The sequence below is a fragment of the Vanellus vanellus genome (assembly GCF_965231255.1).
Source record: "Vanellus vanellus genome assembly, contig: HAP1_SCAFFOLD_70, whole genome shotgun sequence".
Taxonomy (NCBI): domain Eukaryota; kingdom Metazoa; phylum Chordata; class Aves; order Charadriiformes; family Charadriidae; genus Vanellus; species Vanellus vanellus.
In genome coordinates, this window is record NW_028128467.1 from 352,124 (window position 1) to 379,804 (window position 27,681).

Genomic DNA, 27,681 nt, shown 5'->3' on the forward strand with positions numbered 1-27,681 from the left:
TCTGTGCCCGGCAGAGCAGCAGGAGAGGCGAGGGGCATCCCTCCTGCCACGTGCCCCATTGCTGCTGCCCAGCGGTGGGGCTGAGGGCACCTGCCCTGCATGATCAGTGTCTGGGTGGTGGCGTGCCCAGCAGGGTGAGGGTAATGCTGTCCTGAGTGCCCGGCTGCCTCTCCCCGTGCCTCGCCCAGTCAGACCCTCATGGGATGTCTCCTGGTTTCTTCATGTGTCTCCTTTAAAGTTATCTTTTTATTGCTGTCAGCGTACTTGGGGATGGGAATTTCAGCTGCAGAGTCCCACACTGATCTTCTTCCACTCCTGCCGGTGTGTCCATGGGAACCAGTGTCCCAGCTTTCCTCTGACCTGTGGGGCTGTGGGCAATGCAGGCTGTGGGGGTGGGGAAGGAGTCCATTTTCTCTCACTGAGATCCCATAAATTGGGTATGTCCTTTGGGTGTCCATGGAAGCTGTGAGCTGCCCTCCAGGATGCCAACCTGTCCCATAGCACCTTTGTGTTACCGGAAAGCCCCACAGAGAAACACAGAGACTCTGTGACTGAGGAAATGCTGTTGGGTGGGTGAAATGAGCCGTGTGTGTCCTTGGCTAGAGGTGGGCTGCTGAGACCTTGAGAAAGGGTGAGACATTTCATAGTCTGAGATGGATCCTTCTGCTCTCAGCACTGTCTGATGGCATAATAGAAGAGGGAATCCCCCTCCATCTCATGACGGTGCAAGATGGAGGGACAAACCATCTCCCTTGACTCTGCTCTCTGCCCCAGGCAATCCTCACGTCGCACAGCACTAACTCTGTTCTCCTGGAGTGCAGCAGAAATGCTGAGGGTTTCTGACATCCCAGAACAGTGCCCAGGGGAGGTGGGGGAGCTGTAAAATACCCAAAGCCTCTCCAACTGCCTTCTGCCATCCTGGTTCCTTAGCAATGCATGTGCAGATGCTGACAAGCCCTTCTGCATTGTAGGTGGTTCCATCAGAACAGGCAGAACATCGGCACGGACCCCGGTCCTCACTCTTCCCAGGAACTCTTCCCTCCTCACAGCACAATCAGCAAGAGTAAACCAGAGCTCGAGTCAGGAAGCTGTGGAATGTCTCCTGGAAAAGGAAAAGGGCGTATTACAGGAGGGGCAAAGTCTATGGGAAATGGCTTTCATTTTCCTTAGGAAAATCTCTGGTAACAGACCTCGACCATGTCCCCCTGCCCAGAAGCAGCAAATGTCCAACAGCAGCTCCATCACACAGTTCCTGCTCCTGGCATGTGCAAACACTCGGGAGCTGCAGCTCTTGACCTTCGGGCTCTTCCTGGGCATCTACCTGGCTGCTTTCCTGGGAAACGGCCTCATCATCACCGCTATCGCCTGTGACCACCGCCTTCACACCCCCATGTACTTCTTCCTTCTCAACCTCTCTGTTCTGGACCTGGGTTGCATCTCCACCACTCTCCCCAAAGCCATGGCCAATTCCCTCTGGAACACCAGGGCCATCTCCTATGCAGGGTGTGCTGCTCAAGTCTTTCTGTTTGGCTTCTTCATTTCAGCAGAGTTTTATCTTCTCACCGTCATGGCCTATGACCGCTACATTGCCATCTGCCATCCCCTGCACTACGGGACCCTCCTGGGCAGCAGAGCTTGTGTCCGCATGGCAGCAGCTGTCTGGGGCAGTGGGTTCCTCAATTCTCTCCTGCACACGGCCAATACATTTTCACTCCCCCTCTGCCAGGGCAATGCCCTCGACCAGTTCTTCTGTGAAATCCCCCACATCCTCAAGCTCTCCTGCTCACACTCCTACCTCAGGGAAGCTGGGCTTCTGGTGGTTAGTGTCTGTTTAGCCTTTGGGTGTTCTGTTTTCATTGTGGTGTCTTATGTGCAGATCTTGAGGGCGGTGCTGAGGATCCCCTCTGAGCAGGGACGGCACAAAGCCTTTTCCACGTGCCTCCCTCACCTGGCCGTGGTCTCCCTCTTTATCAGCACTGGTATGTTTGCCTACCTGAAGCCCCCCTCCATCTCCTCCCCATCCCTGGACCTGGTGGTATCATTTCTGTACTCGGTGGTGCCTCCAGCAGTGAACCCCCTCATCTACAGCATGAGGAACCAGGAGCTCAAGCATGCCCTATCGAAACTGACCCAATGGAGGCTGTTTCACCGACAATAACCTGCCGCCCCTTCTCAGCACATTGCCCAGAGTTTATCTTAGATCAGGAGCCTAATTTTTCTCTTGTCATAATCCTGCTGATTGATATTTTTCTGGGTTTATACTACTTATTCTGAGGCTTGATCCTACTGTGTCTGACCCTTGCACAACACTGAGTCAGATCTGGCCGGTCTGGTAACAGCTCTTAAATGAAACGGGATGTCTCAAGTAGAATAGCGAGAAAAGGCAAAAACAGGGAGAAACAAAACATGGGCGGAGATAAATATTTTTTAATAGAACAGTAACAGAAAATAAAAGCAGTAGCAGTAACAACAACAACAACAACAATAATAATAATAATAATAATAATAATAATAATAATAATAATAAGCATATATAGAATAAAGTGATGCAAAATATATTACTGTCAACACCCAATGATCATTTGCCCCGCCTGTCCAGAGAAGTGATCACCGATTCCTTCCCCCAAGCCAACTCCCATTTATATACTGAGCATGACGTCTATGGGATGGAATATTCCTTTGGCCAGCTTGTCTTGTCTGTGCCCCCCCACCTTCTACGGGAAGTTGAAAATGTCCGTGACTTAATATAAGCATCACTCAGCAACAACTAAAACAATATGAGTTAACAATGTTATTCTCATAGTCAATCAAAAACACGGCAGCTACCAGGAAGGATATTAACTCTATCCCAGGCAAAACCAGGACAGCGTCTGCCCCTTATTCTATACCATCTACCTCATGCCCAAGTCTTACACTTTTCCATAAATCACCACCATTTTCCTGTCTTTCATATATGTGTATATGCACACAGATATCATTCCCTTAGTCCATGGGCCATCCCACTGAAATGTCCCTTGAGTTCATTTAGTCCATGACTTTGGGCTCCATTTGTTGTAACTGTCTTTCCCGGCAGGAGACGTGGTGTGTGGTGTTGAATTGTTGCGTGCTGCATCTGGAGCTCGCAGCTGGTGTAGCCGGCAGGGCCCATGCCCATCATCTGTGGGTTGAAGATGTCGATCTCAAGACAATTCCCGAGTGCCAGTTGCTGCAGCCACTTCTGTTTTCATCACTTCTGCACTTTGCTCAGTTTCATCAAAGTTCATTCTTCATTAATTTAGGTCACTTTCACTGCAATGCCATAGATAGAGCATATAGCAACTGTATCAGTGATGACATACAGTGGTAATTTAACAATAAATATCATATCATTTGATTCATTGGACATTCTCACCAAAATCAAATCCCCTTGAGGAACAAATCGATCATCCCCATCCTCCTGCATCACCCACCAAGTGCACTCAGGGCCTTAAAATAAAGCAATCCCACAGATAGTTTTGCCTTTGCTTGTGTCAGGAATAACCCAGACTGTCTTCCCGAACATATTCAGATCCTCAAATGTTACCTAACCAGGTGGCCTTTGCCAAATGTGTATCCCGACTTTTGAAGGTCCCACCCCCATGACTCTCAGTGTAGTTTATAGCAGTCCGTTGTATTGTTTCATTTTCCCAGAGGCTCGTGCATGGTAGGGGATGTGATACACCCGCCCAATGCCATGCTCTTTGGCCCAGGTGTCTATGAGGCTGTTTGGAAATGAGTCCCACTGTCTAACTCAATTCTCTCTGGGGTGCCATGTCGCCATCAGACTTGCTTTTCAAGGGCCAGGATAGTTGTTCACGGCGGTGGCATGGGGTAGAGGGTGTGTTTCCAGCCGTCCGGTGTTTGCTTCCACCGTTGTGAGCACGTGGCGCTTGCCTTGGCGGGTTTGAGGGAGTGTGATAGAACCAATCTGCCAGGCCTCCCCGTATTAATATTTCAGCCAACGTCCTCCATATCAAAGAAGCTTTAACCGCTTGGCTTGCTTAAATGCAGCACACGTTTCACATTCGTGGATAACCTGTGCAATAGTGAACGTGATCAAGTCCACCCCCTGGTCACTAGCCCATCTATATGTCGCAATCTCTTCCTTGATGGCTTGAGGCGTCATGGGCCCACCAAGCTATGAATAGTTCACCCTTACGTTGCCAGTCCATGTCCACCTGAGCCACTTCAATCTTAGCAGCCTGATCCACCTGCTGGTTGTTTTGATGATCCTCAGTGGCCTGACCCTTGGGCACGTGGTTATCTACACGATGTACTTTCACAACCAGATTCTCTATCTGGGCAGCAATGTCTTGCCACAGTTCAGCAGCCCAGATGGGTCTACCTCTGCACTGCCAGTTGCTCTGTTCCCACTGCTGTAACCACCCCCACAGAGCATTTGCCACCACCCATGAATCAATATGGAGGTAAAGCGCCAGCTGCACGGGGGCTCACAGCCGGTCCCGGGTCACCCCTGCGCCTGTGATTTCACTTTGGGGCACATTCCAGAGCCACCAGACAGGCAGGGGTTGGGAGACGATATTGGAGGGAGGGCACGGACAAAGCGCTGTAGCACCTCCAGGAGAAGCACTTTCCACTGCCACAGGCTGTGACGTGGGCGATAGCTTGGCTCCCAGCGACACTCATCCTCACCCAGGGAGAGGAAGATGAGTGCTGTGCTTTGCACCGCCTTCAGTGAACTTTGCCTGGAGGAGAGACTCTGCGATGTGGTTCTCAGCGTGGGTGGCATTGAGTTCAGTGCTCACAAGAACATCCTCTGTAGCTGCAGTCAATAGTTCAGGTCAGTGCTTGGAACAAGAGGGGATGGGGACACACAGCATTTCCCAGGCTGTGTCACGCTGCCTTAGTGTCTCTCCAGTGCTTCCCTCGGCACTGAACCTCTTTTCCAGCACTTCCCCATAGTCCTGGTGCCTCCTTGGACACTGGAATTCATCCCCAACCCAAGATATCACAGCAGCACTGGAAGCGGTGCCTGACGAACCCCCAGATGCGGTGCAGGGCTGGAGCGTGGCCACCCGGGCTTGTCTGCCGTGGGGCGGGAGGTGTTCCTTCCCCACACAGCGCCATTCTCTGTTGGTCTTGTTGAAGCAACGGGGGCACTGGCCCTGTGGCTCTCTGTGCACAGCCGGAGGCGGTGACTCCTTGTTAAAACAACCGGCTCGTAACACATGAATTAATAAACCCCACAGCCTCCCAGCGTGGCTACTGCGTGTGCCCAAATTGGTGCCCCGGGAAGGAGGCACAGGGGATAACGGGGTCCGGGTTTAATGCAGAAAGATGCTTTTCCCCCAGCACTGCTTTGCTTTGAAAAAAGCCCTGAAAAGGGCTTTGTTTTCCACCCACTGGAGCAATGCCGGGAACGATGTCTATAAAATCCCCGGCACTCCACCTGAAATGATTCGGCTCATTATCGAGTACGCCTACACCGGCACAGTACCGGTCACGGCCGACAACGTTGAACGTTTGCTGATAGCGGCCAACCAGTTCAACGTCATGGGCATTGTCAGACTGTGCTGTGAGTTCTTAAAGTCCCAGCTGTGCTTGGAGAACTGCGTCGGCATCTGGAGATTCACCGAGTATTACTACTGCCTTTATTATTGACTTTATTATTGACCTGCGGGAAGCAGCCCACGCGTTCATCCCCCATCACTTGGAAAGGGTGACCAGAGTGTCGAGAGAGTTTCTGGAGCTCTCCGTCAATGACCTCCTGTGCGTCCTGCAGAAGGAGGAGCTCCGTGGGAAAGAAGAGGCCGTGTTCAAGGCCGTTCTGCAATGGATGGCTCACGACCCGCAGAACAGGAGGCAGCAGGTTGCAGTCTTGCTGGGCAAGGAAGAGTGGAAGGGGGGACAGAGGGCATTTATTTAAAACAAAAAAAGTCTAGGTTATTCTTACCTTAGAAAAAATAAACTCAGCATTTTTGACAGTAAGGACTTTGCTTGAAACTTTTGAAATCCTGCCTTCACAAGGGTATAAATTTGTAGTTCATATTCACTGTACATACACGCCACTCACCCAAATCCCATTGCTTGTTAGCACGTGCATGGTTTCCGAAGGCACACACACTGACACTGACACTATGGAAATGATCAGGTATGTGTTGTCTATGAGTGCCCAGGCCACAGCTGTGTGAGGCATTGCACAAGCATCTGAAATCCTTGCCCAAAAGAGTTTGCAAACCACCCGTTCCTTTCGACTGGGCTTGAAAGGGGGACCATCTTGCATAGGGGAGGATGGCACATCGCTCTCATGTTCTTGAGGCAGTCGTATTCGAGTCATGGTTTCAGTCAGAGTCCTTCCTGAACGATCATTGCCTGGGAGGACAGCACCATAAAGGCAGTCAAGTGCCTTCTGGGCCACCCCTGGGGACAATTCTCGGCCTTCGAGGATAACATCATGAAAACTTTCCAACTGCCCATGCTGTCCCAGGAGAGAGACAGGGACACAAAGTATGGAATTACACGAGTGATTCTCTGTTCACGAGCACGAGTGGTCCCAGTCAAATTGGGACACCCCAAATGCAGTTTCACACATGGTTCTTATACCTTTAGAGCATTCAGGTACAACACAATTTGAGTGATCGCTACTTAACACGCACACACAGGCTGCTGTTTGGCAAAGCAACTCTCATGCTGTGGCATCATCATCCACCTGCTGCTCTCCTAATGGAGACGTCCCTGGAGTCGGTCTTGCTGCAGTTCCTTATCTCTGATGCCAGATGAGGGGAGGGTTTCACAGGGGTGTCAGAGGGGCTGGGAGGCTGGCGTCATCCGCGCAGTGCTGGAGTATCCTTTCTTCTTCAGGCTGGGGGCTGTCTTCTCCTCCCGACAATGAGCTGGGTCCTGTAGTCATGCTGACTGAACCATGGCTATGCAGTACGCAATAGAAATGCTGTATATCTTAAGAAAGTTCATACAATTTCATACTCTAAAATGTAATTGTTACAATAGTTCGGGAATGAGATTTTCCTAACAGTCCCTCCTTTTCCTTTCACCGTCAGGGTCACACTATACTCTTCATTATTTAAGTTGTAAGTCAAGTTCATAAGGTAATACACACCCATCTAATTAGAAAGCAAAACAAGAGAGTGAATACAACAACCCAAATCCTTTCAGTTCACAGTCCTGTTCCTAAGTCTGGGAGCCAAGAGGTTAGCCACCCAAAGAGATTTAGGGGAGATAGCTTCCCTATTTCGTGTAATATTTTTAAATGAGTCTTTCTCTTGTTTCACTCAGTTTTGTTTTTCTGGTCTTGACTGACATAAAAACCCCAGCAGCTCTTATTCAAGAACGCACCTACTCTGTCCTGTACTTCTAAAAGGTGCTCTAGAGCTAAGCCATTCTATATTACCATTTTTGATAATAATTTGATTTCTTCCTCTAAGGCTGTCATACTGCCTGCCCTCATTCATGGCTTTTTCTAATTCTCTTGGCACATTTGCAGTAGCCCTTTCTAGTTTTGCAGTCCCTCACTGTGGGATAAAATCTGATACAGACAGGTGGAACTCAGTTCCACATTATCAAAGATATTTGTGAAAGGCAGGTCCTGCTTGACTAACCTGATCTCCTTCTACAACGTGGTCACCCGCTCAGTGGATGAGGGAAAAACTGTGGATGTTGTCTATCTGGACTTTAGTAAAGCCTTTGACACTGTTTCCCACAGCATTCTCCTGGAGAAACTGGCTGCTCATGGCTCGGATGGGCACACGCTTTGCTGGGTAAAAAACTGGCTGGAAGGCCGTGCCCAGAGAGTGGTGGTAAACGGAGTTAATTGCAGTTGGCGGGCGGTCAGGAGTGGTGTCCCCCAGGGCTCAGTGCTGGGGCCAGTCCTGTTTAACCTCTTTATCAATGATCGGGATGAGGGGATGGAGCGCACCCTCAGTCAGTTTGTGGATGACACCAAGCTGGGTGGGAGTGTTGATCTGCCTGAGGGTAGGGAGGCTCTGCAGAGGGATTCGGACAGACTGGACCCATGGGCCAAGGCAGACTGTAGGAGTTTCAATGAGGCCAATTGCCGCATCTCACACTTTGGCCACAACAACCCCCGCCAATGCTACAGGCTTGGGAAGGAATGTCTGGAAAGCTGCTCATCAGAGAGGGACCTCTGTTGGTTGACAGTAGCTGAATGTGAGCCAGCAGTGTGCCCAGGTGGCCAAGGCGGCCACCATCATCCTGGCCTGTATCAGGACTAGTGTAGTCCTGATTTTCCCCCTGTACTGGGCACTGGGGAGGGCGCATCTGGAGTGCTGTGTTCAGTTTTGGGGCCCTCACCACAAGAAGGACATTGAGGCACTGGAGCATGTCCGGAGAAGGGCATCGAAACAGGTGAGGGGTCTGGAGCACATGTCTTATGAGGAGTGGCTGAGGGAACCGGGGTTGTTTAGCCTGGAGAAAAGGAGGCAGAGGGGAGACCTTATTGCTCTCTAAAACGATATGAAAGGAGGTTGCAGAGAGGTGGGGGTCCACCTGTTCTGTCAGGTAACAGGTGTTAGAACAAGAGGAAATGGTTCAATTTGCACCAAGGAAAGTTTCAACTGGATATTAGGAATAATTTCTTTATTGAAAGGGTCATCAGGCATTGGAATGCGTTACTCAGGGCGGTGGTGGAGTCCTCATTCCTGGAGGTGTTTAAGGGTCATGTAATTATAGTGCTGAGGGACATGGTTTAGTGATGGGCTTGTCTGTGTTAGGGTAATCATAGAATCATAGAATCATAGAATTAGTGAGGTTGGAAGGGACCTTTAAGATCATCAAGTCCAACCGTTAACCTACCCTGATAAAAACACCACCACTTCTAAACTATGTTCCTAAGCACCTCATCTACCCTTTTCTTAAACACCTCCAGGGATGGTGAATCCACCACCTCTCTGGGCAGCCTATTCCAATGTTTAATAACCCTTTCAGTGAAAAAATGCTTCCTAATATCCAATCTAAACCTGCTCTGACATAACTTGAACCCATTTCCTCTTGTCCTATCACTTGTCACCAGGGAGAAGAGGTCAGCTCCCATCTCTCTAAAACCTCCTTTCAGGTAGTTGTAGAGGGTGATAAGCTCTCCCCTCAGCCTCCTCTTCTCCAGGCTAAACAACCCCAGATCCCTCAGTCGTTCCTCATAAGGTTTGTCCTCCAGACCCTTCACCAGCTTTGTAGCCCTTCTCTGGACACGCTCCAACACCTCAATGTCCTTCTTATAGTGAGGGGCCCAAAACTGAACACGGTACTCGAGGTGAGGCCTCACCAGTGCCGAGTACAGGGGGATGATGACTTCCCTAGTCCGGCTCACCACACTATTCCTGATGCAGGCCAGGATGGTGTTGGCCTTCTTGGCTGCCTGGGCACACTGCTGGCTCATGCTCAGCCGGCTGTCCACCAACACCCTCAGGTCCTTTTCTGCCAGGCAGCTTTCGAGCCACTCCGCCCCCAGTCTGTAGCGCTGCATGGGGCTGTTGTGACCCAAGTGCAGGACCCGACACTTGGCCTTGTTGAACCTCATACCATTGGCCTCTGCCCATCTGTCCAGCCTGTCCAGATCCCTCTGCAGAGCCAATCTACCCTCAAGCAGATCAACACGCCCATCTAGCTTAGTGTCGTCTGCGAACTTACTGAAGGTGCATTCGATCCCCTCATCCAGATCATTGATAAAGATCTTAAAGAGAACGGGCCCCAGCACCGATCCCTGGGGGACACCACTTGTCACTTGACACCAACTGGATTTAATTCCATTTACCACCACTCTCTGGACACGGCCATCCAGCCAGTTTTTTACCCAGCGAAGAGTACACTTATCCAGGCCATGAGCAGCCAGTTTCTCCAGGAGAATGCTATGGGAAACGGTGTCAAAAGCCTTGCAGAAATCCAGGTAGATAACATCCACAGCTTTTCCCTCCACCACTAAGTGGGTCACCTTGTCATAGGAGATCAGGTTTGACAGGTTTTAATGATTGGACTGTGTGATCTTACAGGTCTTCTCCAATATAGGAGTTTCTGTGATACTGTGATTCTGTGATGATGGCCCTGGGGCAACCTCGCCGGGGTGTCCAGTGGGCACAGGCACAGCCCAGACCCCGCTCGTCTGGTCCATCATGTCTCTCGCAGGAGCCCGGCTGTGCCAGGACACTGCTGTGTGTCCCCACCCTGCACACTCCCACACTTCAGCTCTTCCCTGGGGTTGTCCTCTCTGGGGCACTTCCCATCCCCACCAGCCCAGACACTCCCTGAACCTGGCTATCTCCTGCCCTCTCCCCAGCACAGACCAGCAGAGCAGCCCCATTGGGACTGGTCCCACAGCAGGATGTGCAGGCCAGTGAGGCTGTCCACCCAGCCGGCATGCTGAGGAGACCTCCACCCCAGGCAGCTTGCAGCCCCAGCTGCCAAATGTCCTCCCAGGATGGCATGAGAGAATTGGCCCAGGGCACCCTCAGGAAGGTCCTTTGGCCCCAGGGACAGGCAGCCTGCCCCGAGCTGCCCCACCGCAGGTAAGGGTTCCTCTTGCCATGGCTGCCCTGCACACACACAGTGCCCTGCTCTTCTCCCGCCACAGCCCATCTCCCCTCAGAGCCTTTTCCCGAGAGAGCTCATCCGTGCTGGCCTGGCCAGCCGTTCCTGCACCCCCTCCCCAGGCGTCCCACAGCCCCCGAGCTGGTGGTGCGGCTCTGCAGAGCCGGGGGCTGTGGTGCCCAGGGCCATGCTGGTCAGGCTGGGAGGCAGACCCAGCTCAGATGGCTCCTGCCCCCTCCACCTCAGCACACAGATGAGGCCCCTGCAGCTATAGAGAACATCTTGGAGAATGGGTCTCAGACAAACAAGTCAGTGCAGGGCCCTTTATTTTGTTTAAACACACAGAGAGAGCAGCTCCTTATTTACAGAAAGTCTCTGCCTCACACAAGACAGGCAGATGCTGACATCGAAAAAGGATAAAGGATGGCTCTGGTCTTTTGTTGACAGCATTCATACAACCATGAAATCCAAACACCAAAGACACAAAAGGAAAAACTCTACCAAAGAGAGTCTGGGCCTGTAATGAGTTACATTATGAGTGATATGCAGAACAAGATGGGCAGTTCATTTCTGCTTCTGAAAAGAAACCAGTGATCCATTTCCTTAGGGCATCCTTGAGCTCCTGGTTCCTCATGCTGTAGATGAGAGGGTTCACTACTGGAGGCACCACTGAGTATAGAAATGACACCAACAGGTTCAGGGATGGGGAGGAGACAGATGGGGGCTTCAGATAGGCAAATATGGCAGTGCTGACAAAGAGGGAGACCACAGCCAGGTGAGGGAGGCACGTGGAAAAGGCTTTGTGCCGTCCCTGCTCAGAGGACATCCTCAGCACAGCCCTCAAGATCTTCACATACGAAAAAAGAATAAAAGCAAAACAAATGAATCCTAGTAAGATGCTAACTACCAGAAGCCCAGCTTCCCTGAGGTAGTCTGAATGAGAGCAGGAGAGCTTGAGGATGTGGGGGATTTCACAGAAGAACTGGTGCAGGGCATTGCCCTGGCAGAGGGGCAGTGAAAATGTATTGGCCGTGTGCAGCACAGCATAGGGAAAAACAATGCCCCAGACAGCTGCTGCCATGCGGACACAAGCTCTGCTGCCCAGGAGGGTCCTGTAGTGCAGGGGATGGCAGATGGCAACGTAGCGGTCATAGGCCATGATGGTGAGAAGAGAAAACTCTGCTGACATGAAAAAGCCGAACAAAAAGACCTGAGCAGCACATCCTGCATAGGAGATGGCCCTGGTGTTCCAGAGGTAATTGGCCATGGCTTTGGGGAGAGTTGTGGAAATGGAGCCCAGGTCAAGAACAGAGAGGTTGAGGAGGAAGAAGTACATGGGGGTGTGGAGGCGGTGGTCGCAGGCGATGGTGGTGATGATGAGGCCGTTTCCCAGGAGGGCAGCCAGGTAGATGCCCAGGAAGAGCCAGAAGGTCAAGACCTGGAGCTCCCGTGTGTCTGCGAACGGCAGGAGGAGGAAGTGGGTGATGGAGCTGCTGTTGGACATCTGAACCCTTTGCTCAAGAGGTTCTGCCAAAGCAGGAAAGCACACTCAGAAGTTAGGACTGCTCTGAGCAAATCTCTTCTCATTCCGTGTGTCCCATTCTCCCCTGTCCTTCCCAAACACACATTGCCTTCCTCCTTCTTTTTAGGACTTCCTTTTGACTACCCCAAGTTCTGAGCTCTGCTTTGTGCTGGCCAAACACGACATGAGGAGGAGGCTTCTGCCCATGGTCTCCGGAGCAGTCACCCCTGCTCGACAGCAGTGGGCATCTGGGAAAGGTGGGGCAGCTTCTGAAAGTCGCCGTTTGCCTCATCGGTAATCCCTGTGTCATGAAGACAAGCTGGTCAGCATTTTCCAGCAGGAGAATGCCAGGGAAACTCCCACAAGTGCTCAAAGTGCAGTGATCTCAGCAGAGCCAGCTCACCCCCCAGCTCCACACTGCATTTTCCACAGCCCCACAGGTTTGGCTGGTTTGAAGGACTTTGGTCCCACGGACACAGCTGCATGGCAGTGTTGGCGTGTGAGCCACACCTGAACCCCCTCTTACTAGAGAGTATGGATGTAAGAACAAGAGCAGCATGGACAGGAGGGGAAGGTGGAGAAATGCTCCTGCTGAGAGAAGACAGAGACCCATAGAACTAAGGAGTTTCTCCTCCTTGGTGTGTGGCTGCTGAGGAGGCACCTCAGCCAGAAACCCCACAGCCTTGATGTCAGAAGCTCTGCTGGGCGAGAGAGGAGACCAGTAGAAGGCGCCCTCATTACAGGAGATGGCAGGAGGTGCCCGAATCACCCTCCCAAGGCACATGGGAGCTGCTCCCTCTCTTTCCCTGCCCAGGGCTCTGCTGCCTGGAGCTGTCCCTGCTGGGAGCTCTTTCTCTGGCAGCGCGTCTCCTCGCCGGCAGTGCACACAGAACCCATCACAGATGCTGTGTGCTCAGCTCTGTCCCGCAGACACCTCCTGGCAGCAGAACACTGCCCAGGAGCATTTCTGTGGGTGCAGGCTCTGACAGGAACATCTGACCAACGCTGATAAGGCTGGAAAGGTGATGCTGGGTGCTCTCTGTAAGCTGTAGCATATGGATTTTTCTTACTCCCTGATTTATTCACCTCTAAGTGAAAAAGATTTGGAGGCTCTGTGCCTTCTGAAGAACGGGGAGACAAATCTCCACGTCTCACTCCCCACACAAAAAAAAAAAAAAAAAAAAAGCAGAAGACTGAAAGCACAAACTCCTTCGCTTTCAGGTAGCCCCTGCCTTGAGGTTCTTCTTGAAAAGTTTCCTCTGCCACTGCCCTTCAGCTGTGAGCAGCCCTGACCCACGCAGTTCTCTCTCGGCAACACCAGGACCCTGCCATGATAGGAGTTGATCCTTCCACACACACCTTCTCCCCACAGCACCTCCGTGGGAGCTCCCTGGGCAGGCGGAGAGCTGACCCTGGCAGGCGGCAGAGTCCCTGCCCCGGCACACAGCCCCTGGGGTGCAGGGACCCTGCTGGCAAGGACAGCCCTGCCCACCCTTGCCTGCACACCCACCTTCACACATGGCAGTGGTCCTAAGGAGAAGGCAGCCATTGTGCCCTGTCACTCTGGAGGCACAGCAGGGCATCCCTGCTCTGGAGAACATTCTTCACCTCTACACTAGAGGAAGTGTCGGAGTCCTCCTGAAAGATCCCATAGACCATGGGAGGAGCAGCTTTTGGACATCTTTCCAGGAACTGCAGCTGCAATTGCCCTAACCCAGAGACTTACCATGTCAAGGGCTATGAAGATTTCTCCCCCACAGTGAGCCCTCAGCATCCTCCCTCTCCACACTGCCTTCAACCTCTCTCTGCCTCCCTGCTCTGCCCTCGCTGCCTGCAGGCAGTGCCCTCAGCCCTGCTGTGCCGTGCAGAGGAGCTGCTCCTGGGCAGAGCTGTCTCTCTGCAGCGCTGCCCGCTTGCCAGGAGCTCCCTCTGGCCCAGCAGCCCGGCCCAGCTCAGCAGCAGAGGACCAGCCCACGGTGGCACTCTCTCTGTCCCCTCTGGGCTCCCTGGAGGTGTCCCTGGGGCTCCAGGGGAACCGCCTGTGAAAAAGGCTGATGCAATCTCTCATGTTCCCTCCCTCAGCTGCGCAGAGACACTTACTTCCAGCAGTGTTATTTCTCCCAGCAGAAGAAGAGCTGGCCATGAGTACACCCTCTTCTTGTCCCATCAGTAGCACACACGGGGTCTTGGACTCTTGGTACCAGGAGTCCTTATGGCAAGTCACTGCTTGCCTGGTGCCACAGCTGGGGGGCTTCAGCCCAAACATGCAGCAATGATCTCAGCCAGGGGCACAGACAGGACGAGCTGGAGCCGTTCCTGTGGCAGACAGAGCTGTGACATGGTGGCAGAGCTCAGTCCAGCTGGTCTTCAAGGACAGCCTCCTCCAAGCTCTGCTATAGTCCAGATCATAATTCAATCTAACCCTGAAAGGCAATTCAAGGGCACCAGAATGAGTGTTTACTCCTTCAGGAAGAGTTCAAGGAGAAACAAAGCCACTGTGTGGCCACTGCTGAGTTTCAGAGAGCGGTGGAGATATATCGGAGATTCTCTACATCCTCTTTGCCTCAGTCTGCCCCAGCAAGGTCTCCCAGAGCTCTGAGACTCGGGGCAGGAATCTGGAGGAACACCACCAGCAGTGGATTGTTCCCAAGTCACCTTAACTAAGACAATCCTTACCAGTCTATGGGACAGGAGGGGTGGCAGCTGAGGGAGATGACAGGGTAAGCCAATGTGCCAGCGTGTTCAATGACACTCCGTAATCATTGAAAGGCCATGGAGGTTGAAGGAGGGAACTCCCTGATGACTGGCATCATCCAAATATTGCATGCTCTTTTAAAAATTGGCCAACGGATAAGCAGGGGAACTCAAGGCTGTGCCCCAGAGTGTGTCCACTCAGAACCCATTTGTGGGTGTCTGAAACCCTGGATTTACCCAGGGCAGCTTGTGTCCCACCGTTCTCTGCTTCCTGTGATGGAAGAACAGGATTGCTCAGCGCAGGGAGAGCAGTGCTGGTCTTTTAAGTTGGAAGTCAGCAAAGTTTTCAACATCTTCCCCCACAATATGCTTGTGCCTGAATTAGGATGTCATCGCTTGCATGGGTGCATAAGGAGATGGGTAACTAACCAGACGGCTGTTTGGGATCAGAGGTGTGTGGTCAATGTGTGGTACTCTGCCTTGAGGCATCTAGCTTGAAAGCTCCTGCAAGGGTTTGTCCTGCCACCTGCCCTGTTTATCATGTTTTTAAGGACCTGGAGACTATGCAAGTGTTCTTTTTCATAGGATTTGCAGACACTACTCTGGCGGGAAGGGCTGGCATGCCAAAGGACATAGACAGGCCAGAGGGATGGGCCAAACGTAATATCATGATGTCCGATAAAGAGAACTCTGTTCTGCCCTTGAGGTGCACTAACCCCGTGCAATGACAGAGGGCAGGGGCGGTGTGGCTGGGTGGCAGCTTTGCGGGAAAGGCTCTGCTGGTCCTTCAGTTTCATTAGGCAAAACAGGAGCAGGGGGCAAAGAAGGCCAACAGCATCCTTTGCTTCTCTTTCCATTCCCTGAAATCCCGAGTGCTTCTCTTTTATTCTCCTTATGCCCTCCCAAAAGAACAGCCCACCTGTGCTGGTTTGAGGCGAAACAGAACCCATTTTCTGTTCAGTAATTTGACTTTGCAGCCAAGCCTCCTCGAACTAACTGAACTCTCTGAAATTTAATGCATATTGGCCATAAGCTGTTTGCTTACCAGGCCAGGTTGGCCGGGGCTTGGAGACAGCTCATCCAGTTGAAGGTGTCCCTGCTCATGGCAGGGGGGGGGTGCACTAGATGGCCTTTAATGGTCCCTTCCAACCCAAACCATTCCATGATTCTTACCAGAGCTCGTTTTTACTGGGAGGGGACCAAGTCTGTACTGGAAGGGTTTAATGAAATCCAGTTTGAAATGGCACAGTGCAAATCGTACTGGGAGGGGATGAGAGGATCCAGTTTATACTGGGAGCATGCTCAGCCTGTACTTGGAGGGGTTAAAGAGGACTAGTTTGTAGTGGGAGGGGCCAAGTTTGTACTGGCAGGGGTTAAAGCAACCCAGTTTGTACTGTGACAGAGCCCAGACTGTAGTGGGAAGGGGCCAGGGGCTCCAGTGTGGACTGGGAGGGTGGCCCTGTGTACCCTGGGAGGGTCTAAAGGCATAAAGTTTGTACTGGGACAGGGCCCAGTCTGTTTGTACTGAGACGAGGCCCAGACTCTGCTGGGATTGGCTCAGAGGATCCCGTTTCTACATGGAGAGGGCCCAGTCTGTACTGGGAGGAAACTGGGGGATCCAGTCTGTACTGAGATGAGGCCCAGTCTGTACAGGGCAGTGTTAAAGCGATCCATTTTGTACTGGTACACAGAGTAGTCTGCACTGGGAGCTGGGCTGGGATCCACTTTGGACTAGGAAGAGGCTCTTTCTCCGCTGGGAGGAATTAAAGGGATTCTCTTCATACTGGGACAAGGCCGCTTCTGTACTGGGAGGGAATCAGGGGATGCAGTTTGGACTGGGACAGGGCCCAGTCTGTCCTGGCATAAGTTAGAGGATCCAGACTGTATTGGAGGTGGCCAGTTGGTAGTGGGTGGGGACCGGGGAGTCCATTTTGGACTTGGCATTGGCCCAGTCTGTACTTGGAGGGGTTAAATGGAGTAATCTCTATTTGTTGACAGTCAGTTCTGTACTGGGAGGGGAGCACAGGATCCAGTTTGTACCAGGAGGGGACCCAGTCTGTACTGGGAGGGGGCCACGGCATCTAGTTCGTACTGCCACGGGGACCAGTCTGTAGTGGGAGGGGTTAAGGGATTTGGTGTGTACTGGGAAGGGCGCAGTGTATACCGGGAGGGTTTAAAGAGGTAAAGTTTCTCATGGAATGGGGCCCAGGGGTTACAGGGAGGGGGCCGTGGGATCCAGTTTGTACTGGCACCTGACCCACTTTCTGTGTGGAGGGGGTGAGGTGGTGGAGTTTGTACTGGGACAGGAACTAGTTTTTACTAAGAGGGGATCGAGTGATCCAGTTTGTACTAGGAGAGGGCCCCATCTGTACTGGCAGAGGTTGAGGGGATCCACTTCATACTGGGTCAGGGCCCAGTCTCTGCTGGGAGGGGTTGAGGAGATCCACTTTCTAGTGGGACAGGGGCCCAGTCTGTCATGGGAGGGGTTAAAGGGGTGCAGTTTATACTGGGACAAGGCTCAGTCTGTACTGGGAGGGGATTGGGGATCCAGTTTGTACAGGGACGAGGCCCAGTCTTCTTGGGCTTGGTTCAAACGGCCCCATTTTGGACTTGAAAGGGCCCAGTCTGTGCTGGGAGGTTGCCAGGAGATGCAGTTTGTACTTGGATGGTGCCCAGTCTGCATTCAGAGGGGATCAGGGGATCCCACTGACACTGGGATTCGGCGCAGTCTATACTGGGACACGTTAAAATGATCCACTTTGTACTGGAAAGGACCCAGTCTGTACTGGGAGGTGTTAAATAAAGGCCGACAAGGCAGATATCATGGTGGGAGTCTGTTATAGACCACCCAACCAGGATGAAGAGACAGATGAAATATTCTAGAAGCAGCTGGGACAAGTGTCACGATAGTCAGCCCTTGTCCTCGTGGGGGACTTCAACTTACTGGATGTCTGCTGTAAATGCAATACAGTGGAGAGGAAACAGCCCAGGAGGTTCCTGGAGTGTGTTGAGGATAACTTCCTGACACAGGTGGGGAGGGAGCAGAGGAGGGAAGCACCCCGCTGGACCTGTTGTTTGCCAACAGAGAAGGGCTTGTGGGGGATGTGAGGATTGGAGGCCGTCTTGGGCATAGTGATCATGAAATGACAGAATTTTCAATTCTTGGAGAAGTCAGGAGGGGGGTCAGCAGAACTGCCACCTGGGACTTCCGGAGGGTGGGCTTTGGCCTGTTTAGGGGTCTGGTTAACAGAGTCCCTTGGGAGGAAGTCCTGAAGGGCAAAGGAGTCCAGGAAGGCTGGACATTCATCAAGAAGGAACTTTTAAAGGCACGGGAGCAGGCTGTCACCATGTGCCAAAAGACGAGCCATGAGGGAAGAAGACCTGGCTGAACAGAGAGCTTTGGCTGGAACTGAGGGGAAAAAAGGGGTTTATGACAGTTGGAAGAAGTGGCAGGCAACTCGGTTGGACTGCAAGGATGTCATGAGGTTATGCAGGGAGAAAAGTAGAAGGGCTAAAACCCAACTAGAAATTAATCTGGCCATGCCATAAAAGACAATGAAAAATGTTTCGTAAATACACCATCAACAACAGGAGGGCCAGAAGAATCTCCATCCTCTATTCGATGTGGAGGGAAACCCAGTGACCAGGGATGAGGAAAAGGCTGACGTACTTAATGCCTTCTTTGCCTCAGTCTTTAAGAGTAAGACCAGTTGCTCTCTGGGTACCCAGACCCTTGAGCTGGAAGACAGGGTTGGGGAGCAGAATGAAGCCCCCACAATCCAAGGGGAAATGGTGAGGAACCTGCTACATCACTTAGAAATACACAAGTCTATGGCGCCGCATGCGATCCACCCAAGGGTACTGAGGGAACTGGCGGGAGTGCTCACCAAGCCACTTTCCATCATCTATCAGCATTCCTGGCTAACTGGGGTGGTCCCAGTTGACTGGAAGATAACAAATGCGGGACCCATCTACAAGAATGACCAGAAGGAGGACCTGGGGAATTACAGGCCTATCAGTCCGACATCAGTGCTGGGGAAGGTTACGGAGGAGATCATCCTGAGTTCCATCATGCAGCACATACAGGACAACCAGGTGATCAGAACCAGCCAGCATGAGTTTATGAAAGGCAAGTCCTGCCTCAGAAACCTGACCTCCTTCTATGACAAGGTGACCAGCTTAGTGGATGAGGAAAAAGCTGTGGGTGTTGTTTACCTGTGCTTCATTAAAGCCTTTGACACTTTTTCCCACAGTGTTCTCCTGGAGAAACTGGCTGCTCATTGCCTGGACAGGTGTACACTCTGCTGGGTAAAACACTGGCTGGATGGCCGGGACCAAAGAGTGGTGCTGAATGGAGTTCAATCCATTTGGCGGCCGGTCACAAGTGATGTTCCCCGGGGCTCAGTACTGGGACCGGTTCTCTTTAATATCTTTATCAACGATCTAGACAAGGGGGTGGAGTGCCCCCTCAGTAAGTTCGCAGATGACACCAATTAAGGTGGGAGTGTTGATCTGCCTGAGTGTCGGAAGGCTCTGCAGAGGGATCTGGACAAGCTGGATCCATGGGCCGAGGCAAATGGTGTGGGGTTCAACAAGGCCAAGAGCCGGGTCCTGCCCTTGGGTCACAACAACCTCATGCAGCGCTACATGCTTGGGGCAGAGTGGCTGGAAAGATGCCCAGCAGAAAAGGACCTGGGGGTGTTGGTGGCTGAATATGAGCTGGCAGTGTGCCCAGGTGGCCATGAAAGGCCCACAGCATCCGGGCTTGTACCAGTAAGAGTGTGGTGAGCAGGACTACGAAAGTGATCGTCCCCCTGTACTCTGCACTGGTGAGGCCCCACCTCGAGTACTGTGTTCAGTTTTGGGCCCCTCATGACAAGAAGGACATTGAGGTGTTGGAGCGTGTCCACAGAAGGGCAACGAAGCTGGTGAGGGGTCTGGAGGACAAGTCTTGTGGGGAGCGGCTGAGGGAACTGGGGTTGTTCAGACTGGAGAAGAGGAGGCTGAGGGGAGACTTTCTCGCTCTCTACGGTTCCCTGAAAGGACGTTGTAGCGAGGTGGGGGTTGGTCACTTTTCCCAAGTAATGAGAGAGAGGACTTGAGGAAATGGCCTCAAGTTTCTCCAGGGGAGATTTACATTGCGTATTAGGAAAAATTTCTTCAGCTAAAGGGCTTTTGAGCACTGGAACAGGCGGCCCAGGGAAGTGGTTGAGTCACCATCCCTGGAGGTATTTAATGGATGTGCAGATGTGGCACACAGGGACATGGTTTAGTGGTGGACTTGGCAGTGTTAGGTTTACAGTTGGACTCTATGATCCTAAAGGTCTTTTGCAATTCTAAATGATTCTTTGATTCTTTTGGGACTCTGGATTTTGTTCTGTCCTTGACCCTTTTTGGGAGGGCAGGAGGTGTCACAGAATTTTCTTACACTCAGCCTCGCTCACCCTCACACCCCACTGCCCCCAGGAAGAGCCCTGAGACACCAGTGAGGGGCAGGACCTGCCTTCCCAGGGCCTGGGGGTCAGGGGTTGGCCTTCCTGCTGCATCAACCAAACCAAGGGGTTCCTTACCGTTACAGCCACCTGCACAGTGCCTTTGCCTACCTGCAGCCACAGCCTCCAGTTATCTCCTCTAACGAGTCCCTGTGGAGACTTTGGCAGTAACGACCCTCAGTGGGGCCAATCAAGGCTTCAAGGTACTTTGCTTCTGACTTGTTCTGATTGTTCTGGATACAGGGTGTCCCTTCAGGGGGTCTGGACAGGGAGGAGAAGCAGTCCCTGGAGGTCTGACACTGTAGGACAGCTTTGCTCCTCACCTCCCCACCCTCCCCATTTCTGACATTGGCCACCTGGGACTGGCACCCCTGGTCCTTGCATCAGACTTCTCCACTGAAGTCTGCAGCTGGATGTCACAGCTCCATTGCCCCATCTCCCACCTGCGCTCCTCAGAGCCCTGGCTGCACCCAGGCGCAGGAGAACTTTTCCTGTTTGTAAGAAAAGAAAAGTAAAGCATAATCAGATTTCCTAAACAATAACACACAGTCCGCAATCACAGGCTCAGGACAAGCTACCTCTAATGAGGCTGCCTTTCTACAAGGGAGTTCTTATGAGAAAGAGTTTAGGAAGGTAGATAGACAAGACAGATATAAACACAATTAAGGAGTTGGCTGAGGAGACAATTAGATTGTTGAAAGACAGGCAAGCTTTGAACTCCTTGAAAGTCAAAGCAGCAGCACAGGTGAGAGGTATCTGAGCGAAGAAAGAGTAAGGGGAGGAGAAAACTGGCGAAGAATGGAAAGGGCCTTTGCCCAGAGAGTCTGCATCTGCAAAGATGACTTTAGAAATGAACATTGTCTCAGGAGAAGGGTAAGCATCTGAAAGATTAGAGAAAGTACACACAGTGTGTAACAGGGAGAAGAGTGGTAATGAGGTTACAGGGGAAGATCAATATTTCTTTGGAATATCCCTTTTGAAAGGTCATGGGATTGGCAGAGGTCTCTGGTGAGAGAGGACAAGCAAGTGTAGCACCTGTCTTTGAAAGAGTCCAAATGTGCAACCGAGGGAGCCAGTGGCTGTACAAGTTCACTTTGGTGAGGAGTGTTGTGCCATCAGTCAGAGTCCTCCGTGGTGACATTTCTGGGCACCAGCAGCAGAAGAATGTGTCCAAGAACCATCAGCATGGATTTCATAGAATAGAATCATAGAATCATAGAATTGTTGAGGTTGGAAGGGACCTTTAAGATCGTCAAATCCAACCATTAACCTACCCTGGCAGAACCACTTCTAAACCATGTCCCCAAGTACCACATCTACCCTTTTTTTAAACACCTCCAGGCATGGCAAATCCATCACCTCCCTGGGCAGCCTATTCCAATGCTTAATAACCCTTTCAGTGAAAAAAAAAAAAAATCCTAATATCCAATCTAAACCTTGCCTGGCATAACTTGAACCCATTTCCTCTTGTCCTATCACTTGTCACTAGGGAGAAGAGGTCAGCCCCCACCTCTCTACAAGCTCCTTTCAGGAAACTGTAGAGAGCAATAAGGTCTCCCCTCAGCCTCCTCTTCTCCAGGCTAAACAATCCCAGTTCCCTCAGCCGCTCCTCATAAGATTTCTCCTCCAGACCCCTCACCAGCTTCATTGCCTTTCTCTTGACACGCTCCAACACCTCAATGTCCTTCTTGTAGTGAGGGGCCCAAAACTGAACACAGTACTCGAGGTGGGGCCTCACCAGTGCTGAGTACAGAGGGATGATCACTGCCCCAGTCCTGCTCACCACACTATTTCTGATACAAATATGGATGTCATTGGCCTTCTTGGCCACCTGGGCACACTGCTGGCTCATATTCAGGCAGCTGTCAACCAACACCCCCAGGTCCTTCTCCCCTGGGCAGCTTTCCAGCCCCTCTGCCCCAAGCCTGTAGTGTCCATGGGGTTGTTGTGACCCAAGGGCAGGACCTGGCACTTGGCCTTGTTGAACCTGAAACCTTGTTGAACCTAAAGCCTTGTTGAACCTGTTCTTATGGAAATAAGCACAAATGAAGAGTTTCCTAAAACCAGAATTCAACAGACTACTGACAGTCAAATTTTAACTGCCTGAAGCTCAAAGCAGCAGTGGGATTGTTGAGAGGTGTCTGAATGATGAAAGAGGAAGGGGAAGGAGAATGTAGAGAGCAATCGCAAGTGCTTCTGTTCACGTGCATTGCTGGAAAGGTGCCTTCAGACATGGCCACTTCGTTTAGGAGAGGTGGAAATACGTGAAAGATGAGGGGGATTAAATTCAGAGGCTGAGAGAGAGTCCTGACAATGCAAAGAGAGGGAAAGGTCAGTAGCTCTCATCTTTCTGTCAATGGACATCCTGAAAACTCCTCATCTACATCTCATGGGAGAACACGAAATGTTTATTAAAATTATTCTCTTGTTTTAGCTTATGAGGTCGTGCTCATACACATGTCAAAATGTCTCAGGCTTCCAGGCAGCGCTCCGCTGTCTGACCATCAGTACCCAGTGGTACCTCCAGAGGGCCCTGTGTCTCTGAAGCACCTGCCTGGGCCTGGCCGCTGTCCCAGAGGAGCTGCTGGAGACCAGAGCCCCTGGGAAGCTGCAGCTGGAGCCTGGGCAGAGGGTCCCAGGCACCTACACTGGCACCACGCTCCCGTGTCCCTGCCACTGCATCCCACCCCAATTTTATGATCACTTGCCTTTGCAAACAAAGGCAGCACACAAAATCGCTGAGAAATCACTTATTAAAACAAGACAAAACCAAGCAAAGAGAATAACAACACCAAAAATGTTTGAAGTTTAGAGTTGCAAGAGGAAATCAACCAAAGCACAAATACAGGCTGGGTGCAGAATAGATAGAGAGAAGCCCTGAGGAGAAGGACTTGGAGGTGTTGGTGGATGAGAAGCTCAACATGAGCCAGAAATGTGTGCCTGCATCCCAGAAAGCCAACCACATCCTGAGCTTCATTAAAAGCAGCATAGCCAGCAGGTCGAGGGAGGTGATTCTTCCCCTCTACTCTACTCTTGTGAGACTCCACCTGGAGTACTGGATCCAGGTCTGGAGCCTCCAACAGAAAAAGGACATGGACCTGTTGGAGTGAGTCCAGAGGAGGGTCACAAAGATGATTAGAGGGCTGGAGCACCTCTCCTCTGAAGACAGGCTGAGAGAGTTGGGGTTGTTCAGCCTGTATAAGAAAAGGCTCTGGGGAGACCTTATTGTGGCCTTCCAGTACCTAAAGGGGGCCTACAGGAGAGCTGGGGAGGCACTGTTTTCAGGGAGTGTAGCGATAGGATGAGGGATAACGGTTTGAAACTGAAAGAGGGGAGACTGAGATTAGATATTAAGAACAAATTCATTACTCCAAGGGTGGTGAGACACTGGAACATGTTGCCCAGGGAAGTGGTGGATGCCCCGTCCCTGGAAAGCTGGATGGGGCTTTGAGCAAGCTGGTCTAGTGGGAGGTGTCCCTGCCTATGGCAGTAGGGTTGGAAGTAGATGGTTTTTAAATTCCCCTCCAACCTAAACCATTCTATGATTCCATGAAATATGGAATAAGAAATATGAAATAAGAGATGACATAAGCTCTCTGAGAGATCTCCTCCAGTGCTTGACTATCTTGATGGGGAGAAAGATTTTCTTCATGTTTTTCAGCTGACGTCCATTGGCCTTCCTCCTCCCATCATGCACAACAAGGAAGAGCTTGGTAGCCTTTTAATGCAAGAAGATACAGGGAACTCATGAAAGAGGATGAAGAGATTTGTCAAAGTGTTGGTGATGTTCCCCATTTGCAGGAGGGGAAACTGCATTAAGGAGGTTTGATTGTCCCCCTCCCCTTTCTTGGCCAGAAAGCCAAGGAGGGATAACATAGCAGACAGAGGAATTGGTAATGAGCCTGTCCAAGGCAGGTGAGATGAACCTCACTGGGATAGTGTGGGTTGTTCCTGAAGTCAGACACAAATGTCAGGGCTGTGAGGTGTCCCCACCTCATTTGGCCTCATGCACTCCTTGTACACACAGGGGTGTTTGGAGACACGAGTCCTTCCCTTCCACAGGCAGAGGCAGAGCACTGCAGCAGTCGTAGTGTCTCCCTGGCCTCCTGTTGCCAGTGCCAGAGGCTGGCTGGCACCTCAGCCCTGTGCTGTGTCCCCCTGCTCTTCACTCATCTGAGATGCCCCAAATCGTGAAGAATGAACAGGGGGATGTCAGTTCAAGGAAGCACATTGCAGTGCTTCATTAAGAGGGTTTCCCAGGGGACCATACTCTCCAGGTGGAGTGACCTCAGGACACCATCTGTCCCACAGTCCTTCATGGCATCCCTAAGAACAGGTGATGGCGTTTGTGCTCACTTGGGTTCATCTTACCACCCACATGCAATGTGTATACTTCTGTCTCCTCTGTACAACGCAAACACGGTCTTCACACCTCGTCTTTCAATGTCCCTCTGTGGAGGGAAGAAGAACATCTCTGAGCTGGGTGAGAGGGCAGTGCTGGAAGCGGTGCTTGTTAGTGGGTGCCCTGTGACGATTGCCCCGGGGCAGCTTCCCTGGGGTGTCCCATGAACAAAGGCAGAGACATCACCCTGCTCTGCTGCTCCTGTGTGTCTCTCCCAGGAGCCCGGGCTGTGTGAGGACACTGCTGTGTGCCCCTACCCTGCACGCTCACACACTTTAGCTGTACATTGGTGTTTCTTCCTCCCCAGCGTTTCCGAGCCCAGCCGTCCCAGTCCTTCCCAGCTCTCCCCACTCCTCTACCTTCTCCCCAGCCGAGCAGAGCAGCCCGGTCTGGTTGGGCCCTGCAGCAAGGAGGAAACGGAGGTAAGTAGCAGTGTCTCTTCTGCTGTCATGTCCTGGAGATCCCATCCCAGGAAGCGCGCAGCCCCCGTTACCAGCAGCGCTCCCCAGGAAAGCACAGAGTCCTGGCCCCGGCGCTCCTCTGGCAGCTTCTGCTGTCCCAGCCGCAGGGCAACCTTGCTCAACCTGGCCCAAGCTGGCACAGCGAAGTGTTTCTCTTTCCATGTCTCCCCTGCACACACACCGTTCCCTGCTCTTCTCCCAGGACATCCCACCTGCCCACAGAGCCTTTCCCAAGGTCAGCACATCTGTGCTGGCTCAGCCAGTCATTGCTGTCCCCTGTCCCCATGGTCCCCACAGCCCTCGAGCTGGTGATGCTGCTCTGCAGAGCAAGTGAGCTGTGGTGCCCAGGACCAATGGGGTGATTCTGCTGGGCTGTGCTGGTCAGGCTGGGAGGCAGAGCCAGCTGATGGTGGTCACTGCCACTGAGCACCTCCCACACAAGCTCTTATGTGGCCATGGAAGGTGCTCAGAGGTACCCTGCCTTACTCCAGTGCTGTGAGATGTGTTTGGGTGCTGCGCTGGATCCAGTCTGTGAAAGTTCACTGAGGGTAAAATGAATCACTTGCCAGACTCCTTTCCCTGGGCCAGCTGTCTCCCTCGCGGCTGCAGAGCTCTCATTTGCAGGCTTATATACAGACTTGGTGTGTTGTCTGTGGGTGACACCACAATGGACAGGCTCGTGCTCAGTCGGCACCATTCACTGCTGACTCCCTGGCACACGCTGTCCCTGCAGATCCCTTGTGCTCTTCTGGCAGCTCCCAAGTCCCTCCAGAAAAACGCTGCTCTGCCATCAGCCCTATGAACTGCTGCAGAGCCCCAGGCAGGTTCGTTGGAGACCATTCACTGTCTGCATGGGCCCTGGCCACCAACAAGCAACACATGAACCAGCCCTAAGTCCCTAGAAGGCCATCCTGGGACCACAGTCTCATCGCACTGAGCCCACAGAGAACAAACAAAGCAACAAGGCTCTTTAGAGTCTATTCCTTGGGCATGTTCTTGAGAGCAACTTTGGAAGAAGACCGAAGCCTTCAAGCACTGTGCTGAGGACATCCCCTGTCATAATGGAGATGCCGTTATAAAGGTCAGCTGTGTCACAGAAGTGCTCATGGCCTGTCCCTGCCTGCAGTCACAGGACTACCACACAGCAGGACTGTGACCCCTGAGGCCTTACACCTACACAAGGGCTCCAAAGGAGAGCGTGGGAGTGGCAAGAGAGCAGCTCTGGCAAGACCGAGGCTGGTGCGCCCTGGCAGTGCTGCTGTGCTGGGACTCGTTCCCCTCCACCTCTGCACACAGGCACTGCCCTGTGTCTTTACAGAGGTCTCAGAGGAAGGATCTAAGACAAACAAGTCACTGCAGGGTCCTTTCTTTTGTTTGAATACACAGAGAGCACTGCACCTGATTTACACAGTCTGTGGGTCAAATTCTACAGGTACACAATGAATTAGAAGTGGGAAGAATAATAAAATTTTGCTGAGCACAACATTATAACAAGAAAAACAAAGAAACACACACACACACAGCAAAAACCTGAGAAGACATTCTGGGCCTGTAAAGAGTTACACTCTGAATGCTGTGCAGAAGAAAACAGGCACTCTGTTGCTTCTGAAAACCATCCAACCATCATTTTTCTCAGAGCATCCTTGAGCTCCTGGTTCCTCATGCTGTAGATGAGGGGTTCTCTGCTGGAGGCACCACCGAGTACAGCACTGTCACCACCAGGTCAAGGGATAGGGAGGTGAGATAGACAGGGGCTTCAGGTGGGTAAACGCTGATGTGCTGACAAACTGAAGCCATGAGGAGGTGAGGGAGGAACATTGGAAAGACTTTGTGCTGCCCCTGCTCCGAGGGGATCCTCAGCACAGCCCTGAAGATCTGCACATAGGACACCACAATGAAAACAAAACCGCCAAATCCAAAAACGATACTAATCACAAGTACTGCATCTTCTCTGTGGTAGGTGTCTGAGCACGGGAGCTTGAGGATGTGGGGGATTTCACAGAAGAACTGGTGCAGGGTATTGCCCTGGCAGAGGGGCAGTGAAAATGTATTGGCCGTGTGCAGCACAGCATAGGGTAAAACACTGCCCCAGGCAGCTGCTGCCATGCGGACACAAGCTCTGCTGCCCAGGAGGGTCCCGTAGTGCAGGGGATGGCAGATGGCAATGTAGTGTTTGTAAGCCGTGAAAGTGAGAAGAGAAAACTCTGCTGCAACACAGAAAAATAAAAAAAAAAACCCAAACAACCAAACACCTGAAGAGCACATCCTGAGTAAGATATGGCCCTTGTGTCCCACAGAGAATTGGCCATGGCTTTGGGGAGAGTGGTGATGGAGCCCAGGTCAAGAACAGAGAGGTTGAGGAAGAAGTACATGGGGGTGTGGAGGAGGTGGTCGCAGGCTATGGCGGTGATCATGAGGCCGTTTCCCAGGAGGGCAGCCAGGTAGATGCCCAGGAAGAGCCAGAAGGTCAAGAGCTGCAGCTCCCGAGTGTTTGCACATGCCAGAAGGAGGAACTGGGTATTGGAGCTGCTATTGAACAGCTACTCTGGGCATGGCGCACTGCTGAAAGAGAAGACA

General features: G+C 52.0%; 2 protein-coding genes across 2 annotated transcripts in view; one reads left to right on the forward strand and one right to left on the reverse strand.

The window, feature by feature from the left end:
• LOC309684396 (olfactory receptor 14A16-like) overlaps positions 1-2,158 on the forward strand; it is a gene marked incomplete at both ends in the record, with an annotated part of 42,551 nt that extends 40,393 nt beyond the window's left edge. Inside the window, one exon of the mRNA XM_082500319.1 lies at positions 1,368-2,158. Coding sequence (XP_082356445.1) covers positions 1,368-2,158 — 791 coding nt within the window. The remainder of the gene's footprint in view (positions 1-1,367) is intronic.
• Positions 1-27,681, reverse strand: part of LOC309684387 (olfactory receptor 14A16-like) — a gene marked incomplete at both ends in the record, with an annotated part of 210,076 nt that overhangs the window by 136,062 nt on the left and 46,333 nt on the right. The window lies entirely within an intron of this gene.